Source organism: Uloborus diversus, chromosome 6 (assembly GCF_026930045.1).
Source record: "Uloborus diversus isolate 005 chromosome 6, Udiv.v.3.1, whole genome shotgun sequence".
In the NCBI taxonomy this organism is placed as follows: Eukaryota; Metazoa; Arthropoda; class Arachnida; order Araneae; family Uloboridae; genus Uloborus; species Uloborus diversus.
In genome coordinates this window covers 129,540,250-129,566,429 of record NC_072736.1, presented here as the reverse complement: position 1 = coordinate 129,566,429, position 26,180 = coordinate 129,540,250, and the positions used below count along the sequence as shown (strand labels likewise).

At 33.9% G+C, this 26,180-nt stretch overlaps 1 protein-coding gene across 1 annotated transcript in view; it reads right to left on the bottom strand.

The window, feature by feature from the left end:
- Positions 1–385: 385 nt before the first annotated feature.
- The window catches only part of LOC129224978 (probable chitinase 10), a 60,096-nt gene continuing 34,301 nt past the window's right edge, over positions 386–26,180 (bottom strand). Inside the window, exons 5-14 of the mRNA XM_054859526.1 lie at positions 25,658–25,858; positions 21,649–21,810; positions 19,778–19,969; positions 17,486–17,665; positions 13,530–13,729; positions 11,681–11,950; positions 10,650–10,753; positions 6,608–6,725; positions 1,883–2,050; positions 386–843 (exon numbers count right to left, since the gene is read on the bottom strand). Of these exons, the coding sequence (XP_054715501.1) occupies positions 559–843; positions 1,883–2,050; positions 6,608–6,725; positions 10,650–10,753; positions 11,681–11,950; positions 13,530–13,729; positions 17,486–17,665; positions 19,778–19,969; positions 21,649–21,810; positions 25,658–25,858 (1,880 nt within the window). The 3' untranslated portion in view covers positions 386–558. The remainder of the gene's footprint in view (positions 844–1,882; positions 2,051–6,607; positions 6,726–10,649; positions 10,754–11,680; positions 11,951–13,529; positions 13,730–17,485; positions 17,666–19,777; positions 19,970–21,648; positions 21,811–25,657; positions 25,859–26,180) is intronic.

The window sequence follows — 26,180 nt, the reverse complement described above, 5'->3', positions numbered from 1 at the left end:
TAACTCCTATCAGGCAACTCCATGAGCGTTATACAACTTCTTATTTCTAAATGGAGCGTTTACAAAGCAGGGATCGGACTTTAATAGGAAACTACAGTCCTAATGTGTGGTTTCTTCACATTTGCGCATTGAATGAAAGAATATCATGAAGACTCCTATCTGGCAACTCCGTGAGCGTTATACAACTTCTCATTTCTAAAAGGAGCGATTTCAAAGCTATGATCAGGCCTTATTTGGAAGCTACCTTTCTGAAGTATATGGTTGCCTCCACATTTGCGCAATGAATGAAAGAGCATAATTGTAGGTTGGAGCAATGCTAATTATATGATTTATGTAAAAAGTTTAAACCTCGGTGAAATATAAGATTCACATTTAAGCAAATAAATATTTATTGAGAAAACACACTTAATAATATTTCTACATGTATAAAATTACAAATATGACAAACAGCTAAAGCAGAAATGTATATGTACTTTTCGTAAATGATATTTTACATTCAGAAAACATTCGGTAAATTTGTTAATGTATAAGCAAAGCAATTATGATTTTTTAAAGTTCTCAAGGGCAACCGAACTCACTAGGTGTCATTCCTCTCCTGCTGAAACCAACTGTTAAGCCCTTGAGCAAGGGGTTCTTGACGTGACAGCAGCGACCTTTGAAGTCATCTGCTAAGTTACTAATGAGTGCCACACCTCCGTAAGAATGCCTCATTACGTGTTCTGCAAATTTGCGCAAGTTTTCTGGGCTCTGGTAACCGATCCATGCAACATCTAGATAGATGAAGTCAGCTACTTGAGGACTGCTTCCTTTCTTCCAAGCACGAAATTGCAGGAGGGAGCAAACCTAGAAAAGAAAAAAAAAATCATTGAATACAACCAGTTATCTAGTGTAAAGCTTTACCACGGAGATATGTTGGATGTCCTTGAAGCGGAATTATCCTTTGTATCATTTGTAATTGGTACAATCAGCCAGAAAGCACCGAGTAGTGAGAGGCACGTTTTCGCTGATCCTATCTACTCGTATTACAGCATAATAACAAAACACCTATATTACAGATGACACAAATGATGTTTCCGCGCCACCATCTCTCCGCGGTCAAGCTTTAGAGAAAGAATAGTAAAGCTTGACCGCAGAGAGACAAACAAAATAGAAAATTTATGATGGTGCCGTATTGAAACTTATATGCAGAGAAATAGCAAAGGATGGGTTTTAAATGCAAGTGATATGTTTACTTTTCAACTTTACGTGTAATTTCTTTTTTAACTGAATAGCTCCTGCGGGGTACAACGGAACTCTCTCAAAGATTGAAAGTAGTATAATAAACTGTAACGGAGAATAACAACAAAGTTTATTTTATCTGAGAATGAATGTAAGTTAACACCACAGGTGTTAATAGACGAACCTTTGGTGGTCCAGTAGACATGAATATTCCGAAACCAAATCTTATCAAACTTGCCTCAACGTGTCACGCAGCAGTGAATCAATGCAACAGCGACCATGTCGTATTTCTGTTAAGTCGTGTAATCCTCTTAAATGGGGTAGTGACGATTCTTTCTTTTGATGGCCATTACACTCTCTTAACTTAACACCATGTGATTTTTTTTATTAATAAATGTTTCAACAACCTCAAAGCAATAACTTTTTGCAGTTAAAGTTACTTTAATAAACCCCTCGCATTTGTTTCGATTTGAAATTTCAAGTGCGGCGAGAAAGTTTTTAAGACTTTCTCCTTTATATGCAACCATTTTGAAATTGGAATTTTACACCGTAAAGTTATCTGTTTGTGAGTCTCAAATCAACAAAATAACCAAGTCAATGTTTTATTTCTGGCAAAAAAGCACCCATGATAGATAAAAATGAAAATTCCCTGTTTGTAACTTACTGTACGATAGGACATGTCCTGTGGTGCTATTCCATGAGCTGGGATTGGCGAGTAAACGTCTGTTTTCGTGGTGTCACTCAGTTGGTAGGCGCGGGCATTTCCACGTACACCAAGAATAAGTTTACTCGAGTCTTGTACTTTGTGTTTCCAAAGAGCCATTATTGTCGACTGAAAAGAAAGAAAACAGATATTAAAATGTAGTTTCTAATAAGGGTTATTTCATATAATTACTAGCTACTCGCCTTATATAATCTTCTCAGTTCGAAAAATTCACAACCGTTTCTTGCAGAAGTAGATTTATCCTAATTTATCCCAGATTTAGCAAATCTTACAACCAAAGATATTTTTAACGCCCCTACATGGTGTTTTGGTATTTTTTAAGGGCAAAAGGTCAACCATTCAAACTCAAAAATAACAATCATATATATCTCTTCTTTCTTAATCGTTTTCCATCTCTTTTTTAAATTTTTTTTAAAAAAATTTTGAATAGATTTCATCATGGTTACGAAATTTAGTTTTCGTTTATTTCATTCCTCCGAAATGAATTGGAAGAGTAATAAAATTTTATCATAAAACAGCAAAACTACGTCCGCTTTCAATAAAATTGCTAGTTTTTCAGAGCTGGGGAGGGGGGCCATTGACCCCCTGACCTCCCTAAAAAGCGCCCTGCATGGCAGTAAAAAAAATTTTGCTAATGAAATTATTTCTAAAAATTTGGGAGAACTTTTATGATTCTGCATCAATTTCTTTGTGGGGTTGCAATGATAAAGTAGCTCAGCACAGTAAATAACCCCCCGCTCCCAAGTAGTGACAAACACAGCATTTCCTAGTCCTTCTTTATTTAGAAATATGGGGAAGAATGTGACTATTGCCAAGAAATATAAAAAAAACAGCTTTCAATACTTATTATTCCTAAAAAATCACGAGTTTTTCATTCACTAGTCGGTATACAAAATGTCTTTGTTGCTAGATATACCTAATATATTCACAGTTTGAACCACCGAATACATAAATTCCTTTGATTGTCAACAGATTCCTCTGATTATCGATGTTTTTGCCTATTGTAGATTAAACCAGGGATTCATCTCATAAGTTCTCATGCTGAGTAATATATTCTGAACTGGCCAGATCTGGAAGCAATACTTATTAACCAGTTCTTATTTATTCCGAGTGCTTGAATAAATTAGCGCCAGCGAATAAACAAGTACATGGCATTGAAGAAAATATTAACGTGATTATTTTGAAATTATAATTGTTAGAATTGCACTTATATCCAGGATTAAGAAGTGCAAAAGTAAATAGCAGGAAATATCGAACGTTGTTTAACGCAAATAAGCAGATTACAGAATACACGTGTTTCGGGGTTTCAAGAAACCCCTTTTTCAATTCAAAGATGTCAGCTTCTAGATGTAAAGACATCTAGTAAGCTCTACTGGAGCTTGCCCGCTGACCCTGAGCAATAGTAATATTTTTGAGTTTCTTAAGTAGCTCTTACTGGATGTCTTTACATCTAGAAACTCACATCTTTGAAGGGGTTGTTTCATTCAATCAAAAGTAGTACTTTTAGTCACTGAAATTGATAGAATAAGCAAAAAAAAAAAAAAAATAATAATAATAATAACATGGACCCAGAAAATTATTTCATTTTCCCAACAGTTATTTTTTAATTGATTTTTTAAACTGTCCGGTTTTTCAAACAAGGCGTGGTCTTGATCCCAGACAACCACAAATATCTGTTAGACATCCAAAAAGATCCACCACATATCGAGATATCTGCTGGATATTTTAGTTATCTGGCAGACATCCAGGAATATCCAAGACATGGATTTGGAGTTTCTAATATCTACCAGATATCCAGACTGTTACATGTTTTAGATATGGATATTCGGATATCCACTGGACATCTGGGTGTATCCAAATCGTGGATTTGGATTTTTTTCATATCTGTGAGATATCCAGACCTTTACATGTTTCAGATATAGATATTTGGATATCCTGTAGATAACTATTCGATAACCTCCATGTTACATAGCAAATGTCTAGGACATATATTTTTCAAGATATCTCTTAGCTATTTGACTTATAGATATTGTTGGATTTATTTACATTCAGACATCTGCATGAAATTGTTTTATTTTTCATGTTTTATTAAAAAACAATATTTTTTATTGCATTGAAATGTGTGGCATAGTGTTAATTAACTGTAACTTAAACGCTTGAGGCCTCGTGCTCTCCAAATTTTACAAAACGTGGTTAATCAGTTAAGAGTCGAGCAGCCACGCCATTTCTCTCGCTTCTTGTGTTCTGTTTTGAACGCAAGCGGTCGCTGAGCTCAATACTTTGAGTTTGTATTATGTATTAATTTGTATTAGTTTATTTCTTCATGTAATTGTGCATACATTTTTGATATACGTTGGTTTAATTTGCATTCTAATTATTTTGAATTTTATCAGTGATTTTCTGCTTTGCTTTGCTTAATAATTCGTATTAATAAAATTTGTAGGTGAACAATTATTTAGCATCATTTCTTTTCAATCGTTATAGTATGTTTTTGACATAACTATGTTCTTTTTTAGCAAAATTAACTTAATGGTTTAACAGTTGAAATTCTTTTTCTAGCATGCTTCCCAATCTATTATTTAATTTTTTATGTACAGTACTTGCTTATGTGTATGTAAATAAAGATCTTTGAGCTATTTCTGTCGGTTTCTCTAAATTTTTAATAAAAAGATAAGTTTCACTAAAATATTTGTCATAAGATATAATTTTTATGTATTATAATTGTTATAAGATATAATTTTTCAACTTCTCAAAAAGTGAAATGAAATCAAGATTATGGTTCCAAACACAATGTACATAATTTGCAGGGTTAGGGAAACCTGAAAAGACAGGGAGAGTACAGGAAATTTTGATATTCTTTTTTACAACTCTGGAAAATGCAGGGAATTTTTTTTAACTGAAGTGGCAAAAACCAATACCCAAATATGTGAACTTCAAAAAAAAGAAAATAATAATTGAAAAAAGAGAGATCAATAACAAAATAAAATTAAGAGATGGTAATTTTTACTTTGAATTTTTTTTTTTTTTAATTTTGCTTTAGTACGTGTTTAACTGTCTAGCATAAAAGCAAACATTGTTTATTGCTTTGTTTGACATAAATCTTGAATTTCATGCTAAAAGACCTTTTTTTAAAAAAAAAAAAAAAACATTACCTAAATTCAGTCACAATGCTATTATTTCAGTTATGATTACTTTTTCTTTATATTATTGGAGGAGAAATGAGGGAAAACTCATCCTTTGTATGAAAGAAAAAAAAAGGAAATCTGCAAGTAATTATTACAAAGTTTGTAAGACAGATATAAAAACTCAACCTTTTTGTATTAATAAATAATTTATTTATAAATAACTATCAATAACATGACTGTTATACTGCATTGAGCCTGTAAAATTGTATATATTTATAAATAACTTATTCATAAGTTGAAAAAAACTTCGATTTCTAACGCCCTAAATCTTTACAACATCATTACCATTTGAAATATAAGACATCGTTTATAATATTGTGGAAATTAAAACTTTTCGTAAGAATTATACAGTGAAAGACATGTTACTAATTTCTTTAATATTTTAAAGCTGTAAGAAAATTTACAGGTTTAAAAATCATAACTTTTTGTATTAACAGATGAGTTAGTTATACATATCAACACTTTTACTCATATTATCAGTAAATGGTCTGTTATAACTGCATTGAGCCTTGAAAATGAAGATATTTATAAATAATTTATTTTTTAATAGAAAAAAATGATTTTTAAACCTGCAAATTTGTTTACAGCTTTAAAGTATATTTAAAACTACATCAAATCCAGAAAACATCGCTTTTGATATCTCATATACATCTAAGAAATTTAAAATGCATATCTATTTCATAACCATACGATATCCTAGAGCTATCTGGATATAATATCGTTTGAACATGAAAGAGATATCTATAGCATAACCAAGAGCTATCCAAAACCTCCCTTCCATATCTCCAGCATATCCAAGGGAGATCGAGATATCTCGACGTCGCTTGGATTCCAGACGTTGCAACCTTTTTACCTCTGGTGGATATTCTCTTGGACATTCGGATATGCTATAGATATCTGTTGGATAAGGTCAATGTCCAGCTTGTTATACCTTAGATATCTATAGGAAGTAGTTTGGAGATATGTGGCTGTCTGGGATGACGTCACAAATGATGCTCTTTGGCGCATCTTTGTACCGCGTTTCCACATTATGATAATCAAGAAGCGAATTAAAATTTCGCTCTATGCTTGCTATCAACCATATCGTTGCCAATACAAGTGAGTAAAGATGCGAATTAAATATTTTTCTCTGTGAATGGCAACACAGAATGGTAGTTCATCATTTGTGATGTCATCGGCAAGAAATGTAAACAATGAAAGCTCAACGATTTAAGTAATTTTTTAAAAACATAAAACTTAAACAAATTATTTAAAAAATGGTTAGATCCTATGTTTTTAAGCATGTTCTTTCAGAAAAAATACTTTTAAAATTTTGGAAACGACCCCATTGAAAAAGGGATTCCTTGAAACCCCGATACACGTGTATTCCGCAATCTGCTTATTTATGCTAAACAACGTTGGATGTTTCCTGTTATACCTGGGCGCAAAGATATTTATTTATTGCAAAAGTAAATGTTTCAAAACTATGAAAAAAGCTTACCGCATCTTCGTTTGTGTGTTTTTTGTTCTTTCCAGCGTTTAGGACAGAAGGTGGAACAGTGTCGAATTGCGATTCACCAGGGGGTAGGTATGCCATAACAACAATGTAATCAGTGACACTAGGGTAAACAGAAATGAAACATGTAATGTTTGAAAAAAACCATAAAAAGAAACAAGTAACAGTTAAATTTCTTTTTAAAAAATGTTTAAATACAAATGGAAATTGGATTTCTTTTTTTAGTATCCCATAGATCGTGCATTATTATTCTTTTCCCACTTAGCAACGTAATTAAAAGTGTGGCTTAGCTCACAATGAATGTGGAGCTGTCCATGGCACTTAGTTCTCTCAAAATGCTAGAAATTTGAATTTTACCAGAACAAAACCAGATGTTGAAAAAAATAATAATAATAATATTTCACGAGGCTTATAAATTTTTTTCAATTCCAACGGCCTCGCGAAAATTAAAGCCGTGCGAATATAAGTGCTTTAATAGTAGGGTCATTCCATGCGAAATGAGCAAATCAGCTGTGGCTGACATGTCACAGATTTCAATGAAAATTTTTATTTAGGTAAACCATGCATATCTGTGAGGGAATGCAAAGTATGGAAGTTTAAAAACTATTTGTTGTTTTGTTATTGACATGAGAAGTTGATGCTTACGCTAAGCCTAAATTTTCAGAGTTCATTGCTGCCAGTTTGTGACTCAATTACTCCATAAGTTATAAACGTAAACTTAAAAAATAAATATTTCCGCATTCTATAAACAAATCTCTATTGGGAAAAAGCAAAGTAAAATTTATTCGGATCTTTTTTTGAATCTGAGATATTAACAAATATTGAAAGTTTGCCAATTTACTTCAGATTTCAAATCACTCTTCTAGCACTTTTAATGAAAATATAAGAGTAAAAATGATTCAGATTGAAAAACTATCTATAAATAACTATCTGCTCTAATTTAGTTATTGTTTATGAATTTCTTGATGACGAAATCGTACTTTAAAAAATCGAAAATTTCCGAAAATTTCATTTTTTCCTCTATTTCAGATGTTTTTTCGAAGATGAGGGAATGCTCTAAATTTACTCAAGTTTTTTTATGTAATATATTGAAGTGTCTTTTAGATGCTATTAAATTTTAATCATTGGTATCAGCGTATTTTTGCTACTAGAGTAACTTGAACTTAGGCAAAATTTCATTAGTTAGTTCTTTTTATTGTAAGTTTAGCAAAACTAACCATTTCTTTCGTGTTTCATTTTCTCAAAAGCATGTTTATGAAGTATTTGCTAAAATGCATATTTTTTAAAAATCGAAATAAATGTTAGATATACTTGCTTTTGCAGCATTGAGCCTTTTATCTAGTGTTTTGAATTCTCGTAATTTCACATAAGGGTCAATCCATACAGGTTCCATTTAGTATAAACTACTCATTCATGTTCAAATATTTCCAAGTTATAAAATTAAAATAATTATTTTGAAAATTACAATATGTTTTTTCAGTATAATGTATTATATAGGGCGCAATATATGTAATTTAAGAAGATGCAATGAAGTTTTCACTTTTTATTTCTGTTTTAGTGTGTGAATTGACTAGCAAAATTGTTCAATTTCAAAGACCTGTATCTTTTTTACAAACCAAATACAAAAAATATATATATATATAACATGTATAGTACTTGAATGGAATATTCAAAATTGTTCAATTTCAAAGACCTGTATCTTTTTTACAAACCACATACAAAAAACAATATGTATAACATGTATAGTACTTGAATGGAATATTCAATTGGCCAAGAAATTTTATTTTTAATTCCATCCCCTTTTGGTTTACAGGGATCTAAAAATGTCATTTTTCTCATTTTTCCGATTTTTGAGGAGCTGTAATCTATAAAGAATGCACAAACACACAGCAACAGTTACATATTCTTTTTAGCATGGTTCCAGTGATTAGTTTTTGCCGTATTTCATTTTGTGTTTCCGTTCCTTACGCGAGATATCTCCCTTTGAAATGAGTAAAAGTTTTACATTTGACCCTGAACTTTAACCTGTTACCGTTATTTTAATTATTAACTTACAGCTACGTAACTCACAATGTAAGACTCTCAATTTATGCACTTCAGCATCAAAGCGTTAAAGTAATTGTCATAAATGTAATTCAAATAGATTTTGGCCAAAATGCAAAGATCTAAAAGTACCATTTTTGACAACGAAAATCACTTTTGATGACCTCTAAAAAATCAAAGGTCCAGTTGAGAGAAAAAATAAAAGGAGTTTTAAACATCTTTCATATCCAGCTTTTAGGGATATGAATTTCAAAAAAATTAAACATGGTCGAGCGCACCCATCCATCGAACTTGTATGGATTGACCCATAAAACACATAGAAAATGCTATTTTTCTGAATTTTATTTTACGTTTGGAAATCAAAAACCAATTTCGAGTTTCTTCAAGCAAATAGTAGAAACACAGCTCTATATTCTTGTAAAATTTTGAAGTTGTCTGAATTTTCCCTCATTTGAATTTTTGTGTCTATGTGAAGGGGAAAATCATCATTTTATAAAATGTCACTAAGTTTAAAACTGATTTTGAAGACAAAGGAGTTAAAATACAACTTTGAAAGTAAGGTATTTCTTTTATGATACTTAGCACATTATTGGGTATTAATTTCAGCCAAGCTAATGCATTCCTTAAAGATTGAGATTAAAAATTAAAATGCTTAATTATGAGAAAATTGAAATATGTTCAGTTTTTGAAACTCGGTTAAAAGTTAACTATAATAACCTTGAAAATTTTACTGACATCAGATTAATTTCCCTACTCTATAGATTGCAACAACATGTAACTTTTATGTTTCCATTAAATAGTTAATAAGATACAGTTAATAATGCCTTCAAAAATGCAACATTTCGCATTTATGAGAATGCTGTTCAATTTGACTAATTTTCAATCGCATGTAACTATTCAAATAAAAAATTTTAAGCAAAAATATTTTAGAAATTTTTATATAGGCATAAAAGGAACCTGTATACCAAATTTCATAAAAATCTGTTACCATGCGGCCACCACTTTTTTGCGAATTTTGCTCATTTCGCATGGAATGACCCAGTACTAAAATTTTTGAACGTATAAGATGTGTGAGAAAATTTTCACGGTTAATATATTAGATTAGGGCTTCTTAATAACTTGCTCGCTGAGGGGCGCCATTAGTGGCGCATCCAAATTTATTTTCTTAACTGTTTTTGCTTCCTTTTACAAAAAAGAAAGTTGTATTCGCGAAATAATTTTCACTCAAAAATCGACCTTAATTTCCATTTTGCTCACCCCCGAATGAATGTTGAGTTTTTTTTTTTTTTTTTCGACTCGACCACACGTGGATAAGAATTACAACGAGTTTTCTCGTGACGTTTGTGTGTACGTATGTGCGGATGTATGTCGCATAACTCAAGAACGGTATATCCTAGAAAGTTGAAATTTGGTACACAGACTCCTAGTGGGGTCTAGTTGTGCACCTCCTCTTTTGGTTGCATTCGGGGGCTTCTAAAGGGGTCTTTTACCCCTTTTTTAGGGGGAAATCATTGTTAATTTCGATGTAAACTCAAGTGGTGTTATAATTTGGCGGACACTTGGCGATATGTCGCCAGTATTTTGGTTGCCAAGTTTTTTTTTGCCAACTTGGCGACAAATTTCAAATTTGGCGTTTTTTTTATTTTTAAATCTGGTTTCAATTTGGCCATTGTTGGTGATAATTAGAGAGTAAACTATTGAATCACATAAAAAATGCCAATAATGGGGAAATTACATTGAATTGGAGTAAAAGGAAGTCATGCGATGCACACATAGGTTCGTTTGTTCTCAAAATACCTCATGTTTGAATATATATACTAAGTACAATATACTAAACACGAGATCATAAGTTCAGATTAGCCGCCTAGACCTCACCTCTATAGTTGCTCCTTCAAACTTCAGTCACTCAGCCATGGGGTGTAATTCACGGTAAGATGGTTTAAAAAAAACTAAAAGAAAAAAAGCTCCATAATCGCTAACTTACTTTCCTATTTTTTCCATTTTGTAAGAGTTTTCAAACACGGGTTTCTCACCAGAAACTTTTACAGAGAGAAGGAGTTTTTCATCTGAAAGTCTTGAATACAGCATCTGTGAAAAATAAATCGGTCTTCACTATTTCAGTATGGTGAGTTGACAACTGGAGCGTTAATTCGCAATCCCAATAAACTATAGAGGGCGCTGCAGCCACTGTCTAATGGCGGATGAAAAAGGTAAAACAAATACCGTAACTTATAACTTGCTTTGACGCTCCCGGATATAACAAGCTCCCGGTTGTAGCGAACGTTTAATTGGTTCCGACTGAAGACCTATGTTTCTAATGTATTTTCAAACGATTGTAACGAACCCTAAATGCTGTAGAATCGGCATAGCGATCCAAAAATTTCTAAAATATTGTTCCTCGGATAATATTGCATTGGGAACTTCACACTGACTACAGCTAAATAAATTACGCAAGCGAGAAAAAAAAAAAAAACGGATAAGTTAAATTTATTCTGAAATTGGAAAGCAGCGAATGTCGATTTTCAACTTCAAGCAATTTTCTTTTCTAAGTTTACTGTAGCCACTTTTTGGCAGAATTGTAATTATCAGGCTGCTCTGAGTGTTTTGAAAAAAGAATTACGACAGAAACCAGATAAACAAGTTGTAAATTTGTTTGCAATAGTTAAGAAAAAATTCAACGAAACGTACATAAAAGCTTACAATCAAAAATAACATTTTCCTTCCCATATTACGGATAAATGAAAAGATACATTTCTAAAAAATTTGTTAATTGATGAATACAATAGTTAAGACTTATATTTTACTTAATGCTATTTTTCCAATAATAAAATTCGTGTGATAGAGACATTCATTGTAAAAGTACTATCTTGGAAAGTAAGGACTTTTTTTTTCTTCCAAAAATCGGATGTAGCGAACCCTCGATTATAGCGATTTCCTAAGCCAGGGCGCTGAGGGGTCGTTATTGTGGGGTTTGACTGTATGTTATCCTCTCTTGCCTCCACTGTGTCACCTTACCTCCAAGAATGATTGAAACTGTTCCTTTTGAGCAACAACTGGTGGTCTTCCGTTGCAGTCTTTGGTTCTGCAGACTGGGAATTCCCAGTCGAACTCCAGACCATCGAAGTTGTACAACCTCAGGTACTGAATCACAGCCTGGATGAAGGAGGGCCACTTGTTGACGTTGGAGACGAGTTGCGAGTACTTTGCAGATTCGCTGTCTTTCCATCCGCCCAGAGTCAGCATCACTTTCAATTTTTGGTTCAGTTTCTTCAAATCAACCACTCTCTAAGGAGAAAATTGAGTGTAAACGTTTTTTTTTTTTTTAAATAAGTCATAACAAATGTTTGGAGAAATGAGTTAGCATAACGGAGAAACATATGCTGCAATTCTAAAAAAGTACAGTCCCCCTTAGCATTGCTGGCATTCGTCATTGGACGAGTCCACTTCAAAACCGGTAGAAAATGAGAGAATAAGAGAGGGTTGCTCTAATCAAGCGTTGGCAAAACAAAATTTTTCGACAAGCCTCGTTGCTTGTTTACAATGAGAAATAAATTTCAACAGAAAACTCTCGCCAAACTCGACGTAAGTAAGCACAATGTGGAAGTCTCGACGCATATCACAATTACAGCTCACCCCATTTAACATGAATTTAATATTTTTGACTTTTGAACTGAGTGCCAACAGTGCTGAAGGGGACTATAAAACGTGAAGCACCACACAAAGTTTCAGTTTAAATAGTCAGTCTCCCAGTAATATTTATAAGAGAAAATGAAAAATAAGTCAATGTCTTAGGAAGGACGATTAAAGGCATAACCGCATTTGACTAAATAGTAAGGATGAAATTCAACGATCAAATTAAAAGTAGCTTTAATTTCTAGTCATGAATAAATTATGTTACTGCGAACAACACGATCCCATTACATATTTAGAAATGTAGTTTTAACTAATTCAGTGTCCTGAAAGTTTTAAAAAATCAACGGTTTTAGCCACTTTTCTGTAATTACGTAGGTTAGAAAAGAGGTTGGTTGTCAACAGAGCATCCATAAATAACGCATTTCAAATATTTTTTTAGTGCTCTCGTTGTATATAATCCCTTTTCTTCATTTAAATATACAATTTTGTTGTGAATATGCCTAAGAGGTCTTGGCCGGGACTCGATCCTGGGTCTGATGGATTCGAAGCTTAGCGCTCTGCCGATTGAGCACCTCTGCCTATCAGTCCAATTGTGCTGTGCAGCAATGTTAGTTTGTGTAGGAAAACGGTAATTTCTCTTCTTAAAAACGAAGAAGATGATGCACAATGACACATATGTATATAATTTTCTGTAAATAAATGAATGATAAACTGTCTATGTTATTTAGATAAATAATTAAAATGATTTGCTGTAATACACAAGTTTCACTTCTATCTTGTGCCGTTACGACACACCCTATTTTATTTATTTATTTTCATTTTATTTTATTTATTTTTTTCTTTATTTATTTATTTATTTTCATTTTATTTTTTTTATTTATTTATTTATTTATTATCATTATTATTATTATTTTTTTTTTGTAATGTTCGAGCCAATTAGTGAAATGGTCTTTGCCTTGAACCAATAGTTTATTTTTGTGCGACACTTTGTGTATAACCACGCCAGTTTTTCTTATTATTTGATATTTCCAAAGACTTTTTGATCTAGAACAGTGGTGCTCAAGCTACAGCCAGCGAATATGATCCGTATAGTCCGTAGTTTTGTTTATTGTTGCAAGTCGAAATCCACGATCAATGAAAATGTTACAAATTTGAAGCCAAATATCCAGAAATTAACGCAACTGTAATGTTTTTTACACGAATCCCCCATCATGAAAGCCAAAAATTTTACCTTGTAGTATCCAAGGACAATGTCGTTCTCCCTTTTGGTAGAGGAAATCGTGTAGGAGTCTCCGGAGTGCTCCAGCATAGCATTATTGTAGTGGATGTGTGTGCAGAGATAAGGAGAAAGGTCTTCGGGCAAAATCTCCTCGCCTGCAGGTGGGTCGTTGTCGAAGTAGCAAATCACCTTCTTTCCGATTTCATAAGCAGCTACGAAAGAAATCACTATTTGTTTTATTTAATTACTAGTGGTACCTGCACGGCTTTGCCCGTTATAGAAAATTAAAAGGTCTTTTGGTTCGCCTGTATATTTACAAATAATGTAAGGTGAATTTTCTCGCCAATTGGCTTGTGGCCATGTTACGGTTCCACGTTATGATAATTTCGTAATTTGTCTATCTTATGATAATTTTCTTCTTGAAATTGGAATAGAAAGAGAACCACATCAAATTTTCAAAAAACCGCTTTACCCGAGTAGCATCAACTCATCGGCCGATGATCGGCCGTTCATCGAAATCCGATCAAACTTTGATCGGTCGATGATCGGATTCCGATGAGTTTTCATCGGAAATTGCTCCAATATGTCTCATCGGCAATAGTAGAATCCGATCATCGGAATCCGATGAATTTTGCTCCCTATACCGATGAGATTTGGAGCAATATACGAGCAGTGCTGTTCCGAGGCGATGAATTTTGGATAAAAATACGATGAGATTTGGAGCAATATACGAGCAGTGCTGTTCCGAGGCGATGAATTTTGGATGAAAATACGATGAAATTTGGAGCAATATACGAGCAGTGCTGTTGTTCCGAGCCGATGAATTTAGGATGAAAATACGATGAGAAGTAGTAACAACTACGATATAGGGACAAGCAAGGAGGAAAAAAAAATAACCGGGGGAAGAAAACTTGCAGGAGGGGTATTTTCGGATGACGTCATTTGGGAATTACTTAATATATATTATTTTTTATTAACTTGTTTAATTAATTTCTAATTTAACAACTTTTGATGAGCGTGATTCATGAGTTCAATCTTAATCGCTCTAGCCGGGAATCGAACCCTAGTCTTCTGGAATACGAGATTCATATGCTAACCACTAGACAAGTTATGCTCGCTCCATGGCGGAAAATAATGTATTAAATGGAAAATCATTTGTGGCGCCATCTATCGGGTGGCAAGGCCATGACAGATTTCTGAACGGAAAGTGAGAATTTTATTCAGTGAATATACTTATGGCGCCAGCTACTGAAGAGTCGGAGTCGGTAATTTTGGGAGTCAGGAGTGGAATTGTTTTGGAGATAGAGAGAAATCATTCAAGAGCCGGAGTCTCATTTTGTTCGCAATTCCAGTGAGGTAATCGGCGTTGGAATCGTGGAGTTAAAGTTGAATTGATTTTGCAGCAAATTGAAGTAAACCCTTCCAAAATCCAGGAGTCGGATTCGGAGTCAAAGTCTCAGTCATTTTTCCTCCGATTCTCAAACTTGAATGTTGATCCGTATAGCCTTACGTTTGATCAATAGTCGGATATTCGAATAATAAAATTTATCCTATTTTAACAGTTGGGAGATTTCCAAAAAATTTAGATTGGGAAAATTTTTATCGGAAAATTTAAACGACCTACTTTTTTTAAGATGAAATGTAACTCGGCAAATTTTCATCGGAAAATTTGATCGTTACGATCTCTTTTTCCGATGAAATGTAGCTCGGCAAATTTTCATCGGAAAATTTGATCGTTAAGATCTCTTTTTCCGATGAAATGTAGCTTAGCAAATTTTCATCGGAAAACTTGATCGTTACGATTTCGTTTTTCGATGAAATTTCGCTCGGAAAATTTTCATCGGAAAATTTGATCGTTACGATCTCTTTTTCCGATGAAATGTAGCTCGGCAAATTTTCATCGGAAAATTTGATCGTTACGATCTCTTTTTCCGATGAAATGCAGCTCGACAAATTTTCATCGGAAAATTTGATCGTTACGATCTCTTTTTCCGATGAAATGTAGCTCGGCAAATTTTCATCGGAAAATTTGATCGTTACGATCTCTTTTTCCGATGAAATGCAGCTCGGCAAATTTTCATCGGAAAATTTGATCGTTACGATCTCTTTTTCCGATGAAATGCAGCTCGGCAAATTTTCATCGGAAAATTTGATCGTAACGATATAGTTTTCCGATAAAAAACAGCTCATCGAAAACCGTTCTCGGATTCTGATCGCAACGATATCAGCGTGCATTACGCGATGAGTTTAGGAGGAGTCGATGATCGGCCGAGCAAAATCCGATGAGTTAATGCTACCTGGGTAAGGTGCACACCCCCATGCTACAAACTAACTTAGTGCCAAATTTCATGAAAATCGGCCGAACGGTCTAGGCGCAATGCGCGTCACAGAGATCCTCACAGACAGAGAGACTTTCAGCTTTATTATTAGTAAATATTTATTTAAACCCCACCAATCACCACCGTATCAACCCTGGTGAGGGTTTAACCGGATGTGGTGAACAGAACAGTTCACTAGCGACACTCGCTAGAACAATTTTGATACATACAGAAACCAATATAAAATCATAAACAATAAAATGAACAAAGTATACAAGTGAATAAGACTGGGGTGGCTGATAAATACAATGTAAACTGCAATTTTGAAAGTTTTTTGGCTGGATATTTAAAGTCATCTGCTTGAGATAGTGACATTATTTTATGGATATTCTTGCGTGTAACTGGATGAGAGATAGAGTATGTGTAATAATTTTGGAAAAGGAAAAGTTGGAATTGTAAGTGCAATGGAAAGAGCTGGTTAGAGGACAGTTGAATATGTAATGTTCAGGAGTTCCAGAGAGATCATTAAGCTAAGTGAAGAGATAAATTGAAAACTAAGAAAATTATCACAGTAAAAATGTAACAAGATTGACGACAAATTTGAGCGTGTGTACGCGCGCGTTCTTATCTGGGAGGAAAAGGCACAACGCCACAAAAATAAATCGAGCCTTTAGTGCTACGTAAAATTACACATCTTTTAAATAGCGTCTTCCTGTACAGATTTCACAAAAGCATTTGTACAGGAGAACGCCATCTAAAGGACTCACAAAAGCATTTGTACAGGAGAACGCCATCTAAAGGACGTAATTTTTGAAAAGTGATAATTATCATCAGTGTTGCTTAAATGGCAAGTCTTAAGGTTTCAATTACAGTAGAACCTCGATTAACCGAAGTTCCTGTTAACCGAGCCGATAATTGTTCAAGAAAGGTAACAGGCATTTTCAAAATATAATGTAAATTAAATAAAAGGATGAATTTCTAATTTGAAAATAAAAACATTTTCTGGAAATTTGTGTTTTTTTCTTAAATGGTATGTTTCAATATTTAACTAGGCATTGCTAGAAAATTCAATAGACTTTTTAAAACTTGCTACAAGTTATTTTTTCTTACTTTACGTTTTTAACTCTAAACAGTACTTTTTGTATGTTATTTTTCTTTTTTTTTAAAATATTCTGATATATTTTTCATTAGTACATTTTAAAAAATTTAGATCTTGACTAGTTTTTATACAAAGTTTCTATTAACCGAGACATCTAAACTCCGAGGCACTAACGGTCCCAATTATCTCGGATTATCGAGTTTCTACTGTAGTATGAATAAAACGTTTATTTTGGTTTTGCTGAATTGTTGAAAAAAACTCTGGTTTTTTGTGTCACCCTGTATATGATGGACGACATTCTGATGTAAACATTATAGGTCGATAAAGAATGTTTGCAGATGCTATCGATGTTCTATATGTAGTTTTTAGAAAATGTCAATATCTGTAGAGAATCAGTTCGTGCCGAAAAGATAATTATGAGCCATAATTCAATAAAATATTTTTGAGCCCAAATTTAGGTCACAAAATAATTTTGTCATAAATTTTTATGTAATTTTATAATGATCAATAAGTTGATTTGTTTTTTATTACGATTTTGAAAAGCAACTTACGACAAGAGACGTTTTTCTGTTCGTCACACTCCAAGGTCTCGGGGTTGAAGAATTTGTTTCCACAATCTTGTTCATTGGCGATGCCGTGTGCACAGCTCCAATACTTGGCGCAGTCATCAACTTTTGGGTAGTTTCCGCTTGGAGTTGGACATCTGTAATCCTTGCTATCTGTCAGTTCAACTGAAAGGATAACACATCAAATTATGGAATAATTCTCAAGCCTAAGTAAATGCTAGATCTTCTAGCTTTTAGGGCAGTGTTTTCCGCTGAAGGACGCATGCCTCAATTGGCAGCTTTTCAACTTTTACGCGAGGAATTCCATCAATAAATTATTAACTGTCTTTAGTTTGATTTCTTTAGTTTGGATGATTTTCTTTTTCTTTTTCCTTTTTTTTTTTTTGTATAATTAACTTTTTTTTTAGTTGCGATCATTTAGTTGCGATCGCCAATCAGAGTCAAAGGCAGTAAAATTCCCAAAATTGGTCATTTTGTCACTCTGCTTTTATCCCCGATGGAGACCGAAAAGATGGAAAACAAAGCTTTTTTGTACAACTGGAGAAGGTTAGAAAGATTGCCTATGACGGAAGTTACAACAAACACAGTAAACTGACCTTGAGCAAAGAAAAGCCCTAATTCTTGTGTCTAACTTTTTAGCTTCAATCGGATTACTTAAAACCCGATACTCACACTTTTAGACAAAGAATGGATCCATTCAGAGGTGTGCACAGAAATTTTGGGGCCCATCACAAATGACTTTTCTGCCCCCTTCCCTCCATATTGTTTGCACCCTAAATTTCACCCTTAGTTTTAAAATTATTGGACCCCTTTCAGGCTTAAGCCCAGGCCCAACAGCTGTCCCTTCTCTCCCCCCCCCCACCTATGCACGCCCCTGGATTCATGTAAACCTTTGTCACTTGTAAGAGATTTGTTTGAATATTAAACTTTTGATGTACAAATATGTAGAGTCAAACTCGCTTACTACGACTTCAGGTTTAATGAGAATTCGGATTTAGCAAGGAAATCAGAAAGATTTGGTTTGTACAATCTTACATCTGTAGGAGAATCACTTGCTTAAAACGAGCAAAAACCGCTAAAAGCTAGCAATATTTTTCTGATTCATAAAAATTTATTAACTTTCGGCTTAAATTATTCCTCCTTGGAAAAATTCTTTTATCAAGATGCTGAGAAGAAGGAATGACTGCCCTTACTTTTTTTCATTTGTGGAATAATGGATCATTTTAAAATTACAGCAGAACTCTAACTATGCGGTCTCCAACTATCCGAATCGCTAATACTTGTAGTCTAAATCGTTTTCAGAATTTCAAAAAAATAAATAAATAAATAAAGAGAAAGAATACTGCAGTTCGCAAAATAATGATTGTTTCCGCTTGTGGGTATTATACTTCTCTTCGCGAAGCTGTTCAAACAGCGAACTTACCGAAATGTTCAGCGAGCAATGACGTTCATTTAACATACTGTTCTAATGTTCAGCCCTGGTAAGTGCGCTTAGCATAAAAGATGTCAACTTTTTAATAAAGGTGTTGCCTTTAATATAAAGGTGTTGCCTTTAATATAAAGGTAACCTTTTAAGTTTCCTTTATATTAACCCTTTTATTATTCAGTAAGTTACCGCCCTATAGGCAAAACCACTACCGGCTTTTACCGGCTAAGGCAAAAATAGGCAGAGCTGGCGGTGTATTTCATGTATTTTTGCCTTAGCCCTGGCTATAGGGTGGTAACTTACTGAATATACCTGCCTTGCCTTTAATCTTCGAGTCGAACCAAACCATTGCTTCGGTCCCTCGTCTGGTCAGCGCTAATTCTGTATTAGCTACCAGTTTGTTTGGCACTCTTGGCTTCCTTAAGAGGTTTTCCACCTCCACCTCAATCACTCCTATGCGGGACTGATGAGTGCTAATAAGCACAAAACTGCAGTCCTCGGCTGGAATTGACTGAGCTGGCGGTGTATTTCATGTAAACCTTTTATTCTTTAACACTTTGTTAATTAACCCTTTTATTGTTTGATGTCTTTTTCTTTAAAAATAGCTGTTTTTTCTCTCATTTTCACCATGCATACATTAGTAGATTAAAATAGAACCCTTTTTCAGAAAAATCGAACTCTCCGAAATTTTGATTTTTCGATTGAGGTCTGGTTCCAATTGCTTCGGATAGTTGGATTTCTACTGTATACATACTCACTCTTAACACGTGTGTGTTCCGAAACTATTCCACAGTGAACTTATTTTTGTAATTTATGGGAGAGAGGAGCATTTTAAAATTATATGTGCTCACCCTTAACACTCGTTTGATCCGGAACTACTCCGCAGTTGACTTCTGACTGTGGCACGCAGCGTCCCTCTAATTTGTGGAAGGCTTGACCACTTGGACATCTGACCACGGTTGGTTTTCCTTGGGAGCACTTGACGTATTTCTGGCAATCTGGCAAGTAGCTGTACATACCCTCAGGTTGACGACATTTGTAGACTAAAATTAAAATCGTGTATTTATTAATGAGTGCAGTTGGATTCTTCAGAGTGGAATAAACAGAAACTACAATGGGGTGGTTTCCTTCAGTCAAAAGTACTACTTTTAGTCATTAAAATGGATAGAATGAGCAAAAAAATAACATGGACCCAGAAAATACTTTCATTTTCCCAACAGTTTTTCTTTTTTTTAAATTAATTTTTTAAAATGTCCGATTTTTCAAACAAGGCGTGATCTTGATGACGTCACAAATGATGCACTTTGCCGCATCTTTCTACTAAGTTTAAACGTTATGATAATCAAGCAGCGCATTAAAATTGCGCACTACGCTTGCTATCAACCATATCGGTGCCAATACATGTGAGTAAAGATGCGAATTAAATATTTTCCACTGTGAATGGCAACACTGAATGGCATTTCATCATTTGTGATGTCATCGGCAGAAGCCGTGAACAATGAAAGCGCTCCGATTTAAGTATTCTTTTAAAAATATTTAACTTAAACAAATTATTTGAAAAATGGTCAGATCCTATGTTTTTAAACATACTCTTTCAGAAAAATATACTTTTAAAATTTTGGAAACGACCCCATTCCACACCTCATTTTCTACGTTTGTTCACTAATCTTTATACTTAATGGACGGGACACGCAAGTTTACGTTCTCATGTAATGACCACGTGACTCTCTTGACTGAAGACTCTTTGACTTCGGAGTCGAAGTCAAAGAGTCAAAATTGGACTGGTTTTTGTGTAAAGGAATCTGTATAATACTTGGGAGTTGAAAGTTTCAAAATTTCAAGAGTTAAAGTCGGTCATTTTACCTCAAAGTCCGCAACTTTGCCAGTACTGTCGGAGTCTGAGCTGATCAGTTTTCCTCCGACCCGACTTCCTGTACAGGTGAGCATTAGATTTGCATCTTTGAATTTTTATTACGCAGCATTGTTTTTCCCTTTTGTTCACATTGTGAGTCTTGTTGGTACCATTAATAAAAGTATTATTTTGCATAAGCCAACCTGGTTAGTAAACATCTTTAAAAATATGATATGAAGTACATGGCTAAGAAATGGACACTTAAAAAATGGAGCTATGTCAATAGCTTGACCACGGAGAGATGGCGGATAAACTGGAAGCGGAAACGAACCTATTCATTGTATAATGGGTACGATCAGCGAGAACGCGCAAGAAAAAAGTTTATACTGCTCCAGAGATCTCTCTGATCCTACCTATTGCAGAAAGGATTGGTTCGTTTCCACTTCCAGTTCATCCGACATCCCTCCGTGGTCAAGCTATAGCATTATTCGTGTGTGTGTGTGTTTTAGTGCGTAAGTGTTTTTTTCTTTTTCTTGTCATAATTCAAATTTCTTACAGAATTCATGATTTTAAAAACCTGCCCAATAACCGCCCGCAGATACCTTTCGAGATCTCCCGCAGTGATGGGAGGAGTGATTTTCTCTGTTTTTTACAGTACTTATACGATTTCTGATTTGTGGTGCTATAAGGCTGAGCCATATTTTCACAGTGTGATATTATAGATAGTGTACGAGAAAATATTTTGTGGGAAAATGAATGATTAAAATAGGAAATGCCTATTAAGTCCTTCATCGATTTCGAAATTTGAATCGATCATGCTCCTGAATGACCTTATGCAAAATATGAAAACATTTAAAATTTGGTTCTTACAGCATGAAGCACTGTCATCAGAAGTGCAAGCTCTTCTCCTGTAGTCAAACCACTGTCCTCGTGGACATCTTTTCACTTTGGATTCTCCATCTTGGCATTGGAAGTAGGTTGTGCAGTCATAGATGTCTGCGAATCGGCTATTTGGACGGGGGCAGTAGAAAGCTGCAGAAAAAAAGCCTTGTTAAAGAAAGACAGTACTCGGAATGACAATGGGGTCGTTTCCTTCAGTCAAAAGTAGTACTTTATGTCACTGAAATTGATAGGATAGGCAAAAAAAAAATAATAATAATAATAACATGGACCCAGAAAATTCTTTCATTTTCCCAACTGTTATTTTTTAATTAATTTGTTTAAATGTATGATTTTGAAAATAGGGCGTGGTCTTTATGACGTCACAAATGATGTATTCTGCCGCATCTTTCTACCGCGATTCACGTTATGATAATCAAAAAGCGAATTAAATATTGCACTCTACGCTTGCTATCAACCATATCGTTGCCAACACATGTGAGTAAAGATACGAATTAAATATTACACTCTGTGAATGGCAACAGTGAATGGCATTTCATCATTTGTGATGTCATCGGCAGAAGTGTAAGTAATGAAAGCGCACCGATTATTTATTTATTTATTTATTTATTTATTTATTTTATTTTATTTATTTATTTATTTATTTTTTTTTTGATATTAAACTTTGTCAAGTTATTTAAAAAATGGTGAGATCCTATGTTTTTAAGCATGCTCTTTCAGAAAAAAATACTTTTAAAATTTTGGAAATGATCCCATTGGTAATATTTTTAGAGATATTCGCAACTTTTTTTTTTAAATTTATAGTAAAATTAGTTAATAAAAGCACAATAATTTTAGTTTCACATAATGTTACAAATTGCTAGCATTTTAAACAATTTAATCCAGTATTATTTTTTCGTTTATTTTAGAAAGAGAGCCTTAGTATTTATCGAGGGTGGTTATTTTCAAATACGACCAAAAGTTCGATAAAGAAATATCGAAGTAGGAAAAGCATTCTTTGCTTAGAAAAGCAAAGTCACGTGAATCAAAACTCTAACTTTAAACATATTGACCTCTAAAACAAATTGTTCTTTTTCGTTACAGGTACGTCACTACGCACATTTTAAGTCTTGGCGATTATTTTTGTTTTCATTCATTGCCCCAATATTTGGTCAAAATCACATCGAAACTACTTGTTTGCTGATATCATGCGTTATTTTCTCTTTAAAGCCTTTTTGAACGAAACAAACTATGAAACAAGACTAAAGGTACTCGGCAAAAAAAAATAAAAAAAACTTAAAGTCAAAATGTTCCGCTAAAATGAACTACAAACTAAATAAAACAACATTAAAATGTTAAACAATTCGTCGAATAAATGAAGCGAGTCATTAACAAACATTAAAATGCAAAATCAGAGAAAAGAGGAGAAAAAATGGCGACGACGTAAACGATCTTTTCTATCTTCACCAGAGTAGAGAGTAAACTAGTCACGAAGCCACTGGACATACCTGTGACGTCAAAGTAAAAAACTTGTTTGCTGAGGCATTCGCCATTTTTTCAATATTTTCCTCTGAAATACAAACAAATCTTCTGAATTCCTTTAATCGAAATGTTCAGATTCTAATGTTCTGGCTTCCGAACCAGTAAAGCATACGATCGTGTAATGATGAATTTTTTTTTTAAAAGTAACAGTTGAAAAAACACAGTAAAACATCTTTAAATGCAAAAATCATTTGCCCTCGTCTCCTTGTTATCCAAATATGAGTTCTTAAAGCGCCAAAACTTTGAGAAAAGTAGCCAAATTTAGCGAGTTTAGGTGAGAAATAGTAAACACCTTTTCACACGCTCTGCAAATGTATGTCCTGCCATAGGGAAACGGGAAAGTCACTGACCAGGAAACATCACGAGTTCAGTAATCATGAAAAAAGTTAAAAATGGTCGCATTCGAAAGAGTATCTTTAGAAAAAAAATTTGACACAAATATTGTGTGCCCTCATCCTTTTGTTTTTGAGATATGGGGGGTCAAAGTCTGTCGAAATCATACGAAAATTCGCCAAATTTAAAGCCTTGGCAAGAAATGGAAAATACCACGTGATTTCATCGCCTGCGTCTAGCAAGACTCTCATTCCCGTTTCTGGTCATCTGCAAAGCGCATAAACGATATTTCGAATTAACCCTTTTCTTGTGTGTGTAAAATTAAAAAGTAACTATGAAGCCTGTGAAATGGAAACTTTATCCAGAGAGAGCTACAACTTTATAACGAAATTGAACGTAGGATTTAACTTTGTAATCGTGATAATAATGCATTTCAGAATTTAAGTGCATTTCAAGTGTGTTTTACTTAACTAATTTAAGTTTGTACTCTTGTAATGAAATGTGTTGTAAGTAATTAATAATTATGTACGAGAATTAATATGAATAAGTAAAAAAAAAACATGCTTATTAAAGCTTATATATTGAAAATAAAATGGATAGTTTTTGATGTTGAAAGAACATGATCATGGATTGTAGTATCCCAGCTCTTATTTATTTTTTCAAAAGTTATTATCATTCATGAAGTTTTATTGTCTGACCACTGCTAGCGAAAATGTTTAGATTAAAATCGAAAAAAATAATAATTAAAAAAAAGAAAACAACGGATAGTAAATGTCAAAAATTTGCACAGCAAAACTAACGATGTCGGAAATTACTTCATAACAGATTCTTATCAAAAATTTTATAGTCGACGTTCATTACAACAACCCCTGTAGTTCGAAAAAGTCTGTCACTGCAACTGAAAGTCGCTATAACGTAAATGCACATCATATTGCATGTTATTTAGTTATTTTTAAAAATACTGAAGTCACTTTTACCAATTATGTTTCACGTTAAAAGGGAATTCAAATACGAGCAAAATAAAAATTAATACAGTTATTTTTTTTATTTGACTTGTTAGAGGGTTTACACATAACTTGAAAACGATACACATAACGAAAAACACACTGTAAATAACTGACAGAAATCGTTTTTTTTTTTTTTTTTTTTTTTTTTTTAATTTGAGAACATGGTTTCAAATCTTTAAAAATGTCGTTTTCTTCGTATTTAGATACTGTTGAAGACTCCAGATTTACGACTTTTTTAAAAAAAAAGACTTTTAAGTGTGTTTACCGTTTCTCTACGGTTATCATATTTTTTTCAAAACAGTTTCTTCATCGAATAAACTCTTTCAGTGGAAATATTTCACCCGCAGAAGCATAAAAGTTTTAAACATCAGTTTTTTAACAGACATTCTTAAGAATTACAAAAAATTCCATTGTTTTTACAATAAAATAAAACAAATATTTCGGGCTGTGGCGTTTTCCCCTATGCAGTTGCACGTTAATATCCCGGAACACAAGCCCCTAAAAATTTCAATGCCGCAGTCTGTGCCACGACATCCCGCGCCATGGTAGTCACCCCGAGTAAAGAATTAATGCGATATTTCTCACACGCTTTGGTGGTGACCAAATATGGAAGTGAAAGTGAAATGTCTTGTCAGATGCAGATGTTGAATTCGCGCCGTACCTTCCATTTCTGAACAAAACTCGCTAAATTTGGCGACTTTACTAAAAATTTCGGCAATTTTTAAGACATCATATTTCGATAACGTGGTCACGAGGACACATAGTTTCAGTGCCATAAACATGTTTTCCAATGCTCTTTCGAATGCCACCAATTTGGAATTTTTCTGAATTTCCTTGATCGTGATGTTTCCTGGTGAGTACCTTTAATCTCTCGCCAAGTCTTTAGGTTTATCAGCTTTTCTTAAAATTTTGGTAGCCTTTAAGATCTCATGTATCGTTAAAAGGCGAATAATTCATGCGTCAAAAAAAATTCTTTCACTATGCTTTTCCGATTACTATCTATTTAACTTCTTTTCCTTATTACTCAAATAGTGTGGATCCCTGGTAAAAGTGGAACTGAAGTACAGGGTATAGGGCAGAAAAAGTACCTCTCCCGAAAAAAAGAAAAAAAAACTTACGTTCACTTCTAGTTAGAGAAGATCCACAAGTTTCCTCACATTCCTCCTGTGTTCTGAAGTTGTTGGTGTTTCCTCGGCATCCTCCATAGAAAAATCGTCTGCACCGACTCGAATCGCTGTTATAGTAGTACCTTGGCGTAAGGGAGTCACATGGTCCTTTGTCTGGGGAAGCAGTGCAATCGATTTCCCTGGTGGCTTGAGCTAAACAAATAACAATAATCTACATAAGTAAAACAGATAATATATGTCTTGAGCATCGTAGGGGCGAAGGGGGGGGGGGTCGAACGCCAAAAAAGAACAGAACCTTTCGAATTTTAATTTTAGGATCCGAAAAAGACATTAAATGGGTCTTTCTACCGATTCCCCCCCCCCCCTATTTTCTTGATTTAAGTCTCATTCGAAAGATCACAAGAAATACCCCTAATACCCCAGAAGTAGATGCACTTCCTTCGAATTTAAAGAAAAACCAAGGCAGTAAAATCACCGGGAAAAAAATATAAGCATTTTTAAGCCTAATTGAACA